Source organism: Typopeltis vanoorti, chromosome 13 (genome assembly GCF_054136105.1).
Source record: "Typopeltis vanoorti isolate ZY-2024b chromosome 13, IOZ_Tvanoo_1.0, whole genome shotgun sequence".
Classification (NCBI taxonomy): Eukaryota; Metazoa; Arthropoda; class Arachnida; order Uropygi; family Thelyphonidae; genus Typopeltis; species Typopeltis vanoorti.
The window spans coordinates 31124482-31130752 of record NC_143561.1 but is presented as its reverse complement, the minus strand read 5'-3'; the positions used below and the strand labels follow the sequence as shown (position 1 = coordinate 31130752).

Sequence of the window (6271 nt, the reverse complement as noted above, 5' to 3'; positions counted from 1 at the left end):
GCTTAGATTTTGGGGGAGGTTGCATTTTGAGTGTCTGAGGAGGGTGTTCCCTGGCATAGCCCGCTAGTGGCCTTGTCGATGGATGCTTTCCCTGGAATATGAGCAGTTCTTCTCAGTGGTCAACGTTGAGTTGGACGGTCTTTCGGCTACTCGTAGGGAGTGATCCTGGAGATCGTCTTAATTTTTAGAGCGGGCTTTACTTACATACTATCCTCATAAAGAGCATCCCATAATGAATGTCATAGTTTAAAAGTACCTCTAGTCGACTTATGGAAAAAAAAAATCTTCACCGATGACGGGTAAAAATGTGGAGGTAAGTTGGGATGTTCAGGATTCTTAGTTGTTACAGATACTTTTCGCATTATGCACCGTGGTCTAAATGTAGCTCTGGGTCATAAGTTCTTCAAAGAAAATTGGTTCACAAACCGTTTCTCGTGAAACGCACGCAAAAATTAAAATTTGGAGAGCATCGATCATATTTGATGACACTGTAGGAGATGTCAAACCCCCTACAAATGTGCTGCCTTTGCCTATGAAATTCTTTACACTAGCATTAAATTGTCTCGGTTGTAATGATTCTTCATAGTATTTGGTACAAAATCCATAAGAAAATCTTGTTTTAAAATTCTCTATGAATTTTTGTTAATAATATACATTGTTCTGGTTTTCCGATACCAACGGATACTTTTTAAACATACTTATTAGTAAGATTTAAAGTAATTCAGTGGTTATGTTTCCGGCTTCCTTCGGATACCGCTCTGTTCCGGAGGAAGTAGTTTCCTGTTCTGGAAGTTGCGTGTCATCAACATGTTTTCTGAAAATTGTTTAAAATTTCTCATTTTAACAATAGCTTTAAGTATTATTTCAATTAAGGGCAATAAAGATGTAAAACAAAATGAAAATGGTAAGGATGATAACTTATTTGCTTTATTTTATTTTATTTTAAATTATTACTATTTATTTTATTTATTTATTCCCCCCATCCTCGATGAACTTAAGGTCGCTTTTATAATAAAATCGTACACCCGGCATTGATCACTATATTGAGGTGTAATCTGAACTCCGTGTGTAAGAAATCTGTCTTCCTGGAAAGAATATCAGAGAAAATCGTAAGGAATGCGACCGATTAAATAGCGGCTCCCGGTTTATTTATTATTTATTTGAAGATATAGAATAATAATAATAAAATACTTATTCTTGAATTCATTCATACTGCTTGCATGCACAACATTGAATGGCAGTCCATTCTAATCACACACCACTATGAGAGAAAAATCTAGCCCTCACTCCCTTCTTAGCAGCATTCATTCTCAGCTTCCAAGGATGCCCTCTTGTCCAGTCTACAAATTCTCAGTCTGTCTTCATAATCAGTATTCCATAATCCTGATGTCATTTATAACACTCTCCTTTCCACTCTCTCTACTATATCAGAATCACAACGGAAACAATGAGACCAGACCTGCACGCAAGTGAGGTCTTATCAATGCCTTATAAAGAGGCAAAATGCCATCCTTACATGTGAACGTTCATTTCAGCATTGCAATTATTGCGGGTATCTCCATGGAGTCAATAGACTTCTCGTGGGAGACCCAAACTATCAAAACAATATCTATCATATCTCTTCTTGAATTCATTTACACACAAAGAACTCACAACTGATTCAGGCAATGCATTCCACTTATTCACCATCCTCCAGGCGAAAAACCTCATTCTCACACCCTTGTGAACCACACTTTTCCTTAATTTCCAGGGATGACCTCATGTTCTTTCATCATTATCGCACAGCTGAAACATTTCCCCTGCATCAATCTTATAAAAACCTTTTAGTAATTTAAATGTTTCTATCATATCCCCTCTTCTCTGCCTATCAACCAACCTCTGCAATCCACAAGCTCTGAATCTATCAATGTAGGGAGCATTTTTTACATCACTCACCAACCTAGTCACTTTCCTCTGAACCCTCTCCACAACCTCCTCATCTCCAAGGAATCCAGGTGATCAGACCTGAGCACAGTAATCCAAATGTGGAAGTATCAACGCCTTATAAAGGGGAATAATAACCTCTTTATCTCTGAATGTTAGTGTGTTCCTCAATAACCAAGTAATCCTATGTGCAATCTTGGGCACCTTAGCAATGTATCCCCTAACCTTCATCTCCATATCCACCAACACCCCCAAGTCCCTAGCCTCATCAATCTCCTGGAGTACCGTTCCATCAATGTAGTACACAGCTGGTAATCTTTTAATCCCAAAATGCATAACTTTACACTTTTCCGCATTGAAATGACATCCATTACCTTTTGTCCATTTTGCCAGCTTATTTAAACCATCTTGCAAGCTCTCGACATCAGCTTGATTTTTTATTGCACTACCCACCTTTATCATCAAACAACTGACTATCTCCCTTTAAGCCATTTCCTATATCATTTATGTACAAATTAAACAACAATGACCCAAGCACAGAGCCCTGAGGCACACCACTGATCACCTGCCTCATCCTGGACTCTGCTCCTCCATACACCACCTTCTGGTATCTCTCCCTGAGCTATCCTCCTATCCATATGACCAGTTTAGTATCCATCCCCATGTGCTCCAATCTGTGCAACAGTATTCCATGGGGTATCCTGTCAAAAAGCCATAACAAAATCCAGAAGTACCACTGTGTAGCCATTTCCTTTGTCCAACTCAGATGTCATTCTATTATAAAAAGTTAATAAATTGCTAAGGCAGGATTGACCTTTAACAAAACCATGTTGGCCCCCTATAGAGTATCATATCCTGATCCACCCATTCTTGGATTTTGTCTTTAACCAACTTTTCCAATACTTTTACTACCATTCCCGAGATGGTGATTGGTCTGTAATTAACTACCGCACTTTTAGATCCACCTTTATGCAAAGGAACTACTTTGCCTTCCTTCCACTCCCTAGGGACCATACCAGAGATCAAACTTAAGTTAAATAACTAAGTAAGAGGCATTGACAATTCCTTTGCACATTTATGCAACACCTGCGCTGATATTCCATCTAAACCTACAGCAGTGTTTGCATTTAAATTTGCAATATACTAAGTACCTCTGATTTCTCAACTTCAATTCTCACATCAGTTATTGCTACAGGTACAGAGATATCCTCACTTGGGTGATAGACTTTTGAAAAATGATCACTCAGTAACTCTACTATTTCATCTGAATTTGTCATCTCAATACCATCAGCACCCACTAAAGTTATTCTTCCTAAGTCATTCTTCCTTTTGCTTGCCACACATTAGAAGAACTCTTTAGGATTACCCTTGATCTCCTTGGCTAGGGTCTTCTCATAATCTGATTAGGTTTTCTTACTATGCTTACTAACCTTCTTAGCTTGAGCCTTGTACTGCTCATGGGTGTACTGATCACCTTTCTCCTTGTAAATTCTCCATAACATTTTCTTTTTTTGCAGATCAAGCTTGATGCTACTACTCATCCATCTAACGCCTACCTTGTTTGTCTTCCTGACCATGGGGGATGCAATCTGATATTGCCTTCTCTCAGATACCCGCTGATTTTATTCCATGCGCTGCTAACATCTTTCCCTCTGCAATATGTTCTGCCATGGGATGGTTGCAAGCTCACTCCAAAGCTTGTTATAATTGCCTAATCTGTAGTTCCATATATACCCCCTTCTTAAGAGAGAAATCCACAAATTTTTCTATTTCCTAAGTCAATACCACATGATCACTCTCACCAATTGGAGGTAATGAGGACACCTTACTTATGCATATATCCTCTGAACCAATGACCAGGTCCAACACTCTCACACCACGTATCCCTTCAGTTATGTGCTGTTTCAAGTAATTATCTCATAGAAGATGTATGAATTCCATTTCCTTTTTGTCACATGATATTTCCTCCTTCCAACTGATATTAGCATAATTAAAATCCCCCATAATAATCACTAACCCTGCACTCATTGCACTAATATCTTTTGAGTTGTATTTGCAATCTTTGTCACATGTCCCCTGAACTTCAACTTCCTGTATACTAACACTCCAAGATCCCTAGCTTCATCAGTTTCTTCAAGCATAATCCCACAAATATAATACAACATTGGATATCTAATTATGTTAAAGTGCATGACTGTACATTTACTAACATCCATTTTCTCATGCCCACAATTCCAGCCTATTCAAATCATTCTGCAAGTACTGCATATCAGCAGCATTCCTTATTACCCTACTTATTTTTACATAATCAGCAAATAGCTGTATGTCACTTGTCAAATCCATGTCAATATCAGTAATGCATAGATTGAATAACAGGGGACCAAGCACTGATCCTTGGTTTTAAAAAAAAATGGCACATCAATGGTTAACTTAAATCTTGCAGACTCATATCCCACATATATCACTTTTTGATATCTGTTAGTCAGCCATCCTCTTATCCACACTAATATTCTATAATCCAAACCCATATTATCCAATTTATTCAATAGTCTACCATGCTGTATTCTGTCAAAAGCTTTAGCAAAATCCAAAAGTATCATGGTGTATCCATTCTCCTTCTCTAGTTCAATGGTAACATTGTTACAGAATATGAGCAAGTTGCTAAAACATGACCTTCCCTTAGTATATTGTTCATTGCAAAGTAGAGATTCACTGTCAACCCTAACCAATTTCTCCAAAATCTTCACCACCACTCCAGAGATATTAATTGGTCCATAGTTGGATACATCGGCCTTTGCACGACCCTTATGCAATGGAATTGCCATACATTCTTTCCATTCCTGTGGAATCTTACTTGTTCTGAGACTCTTATTAAACAGCCTGGTGAAAGGAATAGCCAGTTCAGCTGAACACCCTTTTTAGCTCATGGGCTGATATCCCATCAGTCCTTATTGCTGAATTCTTATTCAGTTTGTGCAACAGCTCCAGCACCTTGTCCTCATACACCTGAATTTCCTCATCCAGTGAAGAGATAGCAGTGAGCTCAATTTCACATACACCAGGTTGATAGCTTTTAACAAAATGGCACTCATTAGTTGAACAACCTCTTCTGCATATGTAACTCTCATGCCATCTGCATTTAGAAGCTTATCAATAGAATTCTTGTGGGTTGTCTTTAGCACACATAGCCAGTTTCTTTTCATACTCAGGCTTTCGTTTCCATACAACAGTTGTGACTATTCTATCGTACTGCTTATAATGTTCATTATGCACATCATCTTTATGCACACAGTATTCCTTCCACATCATCCTTTTCTTATGAATCTCTTGCTTAATAAGATTACACTTCCATTTGACTCCTACCCTATTTATTCTTTAAACTCTCAGGACAGACTCTGATATCACATTGTTTAAGTATTGTTTAAATGCTTCCCATGCATTGTTGTTATTCTTCCCGTCCATCAACCGATCCCATTCCACTGAACTCAGTATACTCCTCAGTTGGTCATAATTTCCTGCTTTCTAGTGCAGCATGTAACCTTTTCTGAATAGAGCATTCATAAACTAAGTCACTTCCTAAGTGACTAAGTTTATGAAGTACCGCATGATCACTGTTACCAACCAGAGGCAGGATAGTTACATCTTTAGCTGAAATGCCCTCTGATACTACAATCAAATCTAACACTCCCTGACCTCGAGTTTCTTCTGTCACATGCTGCTTGAGGAAGTTGTCCCACAACAGCTCATTATGTTGGTAGATATACAGTCAGTCACTAAAGTCAACATACAACCTTAAAAACATCATTATTAAAAAACTATAAGAATTTTTAGAAATGATGCATTTGTTACAGTAAAAGTCTAAGTATATACAGATGTGTTTGTCTAAGAAAAGGAGAAAATATCAAGCTAATATACAAAAATATATTTTTAATAAAAATATGTATGTCGCAAAAGTCCACATACAAAGGAAAGACGAGTAGAAAGGTGCATGATTAATACTTCTGGAAAATAAATTAGTGTCGTGTAAGCCATCCTTTGGAATCCTGAAAGACTGATCCACCTACTGCCTACTAAATTATGATTCTACTCAGACACTGATTACAACCATCTGTAGACTACTAAATAATGTTACCTTGCCAGGTGGCAGACATAACCAACAAACTAAAACCCTACAATTCCAGATCCCCCGCCCCATATTTATGGACTTCCAAAATTCCACAAAGAGAATGTACCTCTATGCCCATTTGTAGATGGTATAGACTCACCCACCTACAAACTGGCTAAACGGTTAGCCAAAGTTCTTTCCTGTACTACTGGAAATACCTTGTCACATATCAAAAACTCAGCC

General features: G+C 38.0%; 1 protein-coding gene across 2 annotated transcripts in view; it reads left to right on the top strand.

Annotated features, from left to right (window-relative positions):
• The first annotated feature begins 777 nt into the window (after nt 1-777).
• The window catches only part of LOC150100027 (protein disulfide-isomerase A4-like), a 193690-nt gene continuing 188196 nt past the window's right edge, over nt 778-6271 (top strand). The window contains exon 1 of one of the 2 annotated variants that reach the window (XM_090403155.1): nt 778-904. In XM_090403155.1, the coding sequence (XP_090259281.1) occupies nt 808-904 (97 nt within the window). In that variant the 5' untranslated portion in view covers nt 778-807. The remainder of the gene's footprint in view (nt 905-6271) is intronic. The other variant, XM_090403156.1, reaches the window with a different exon arrangement.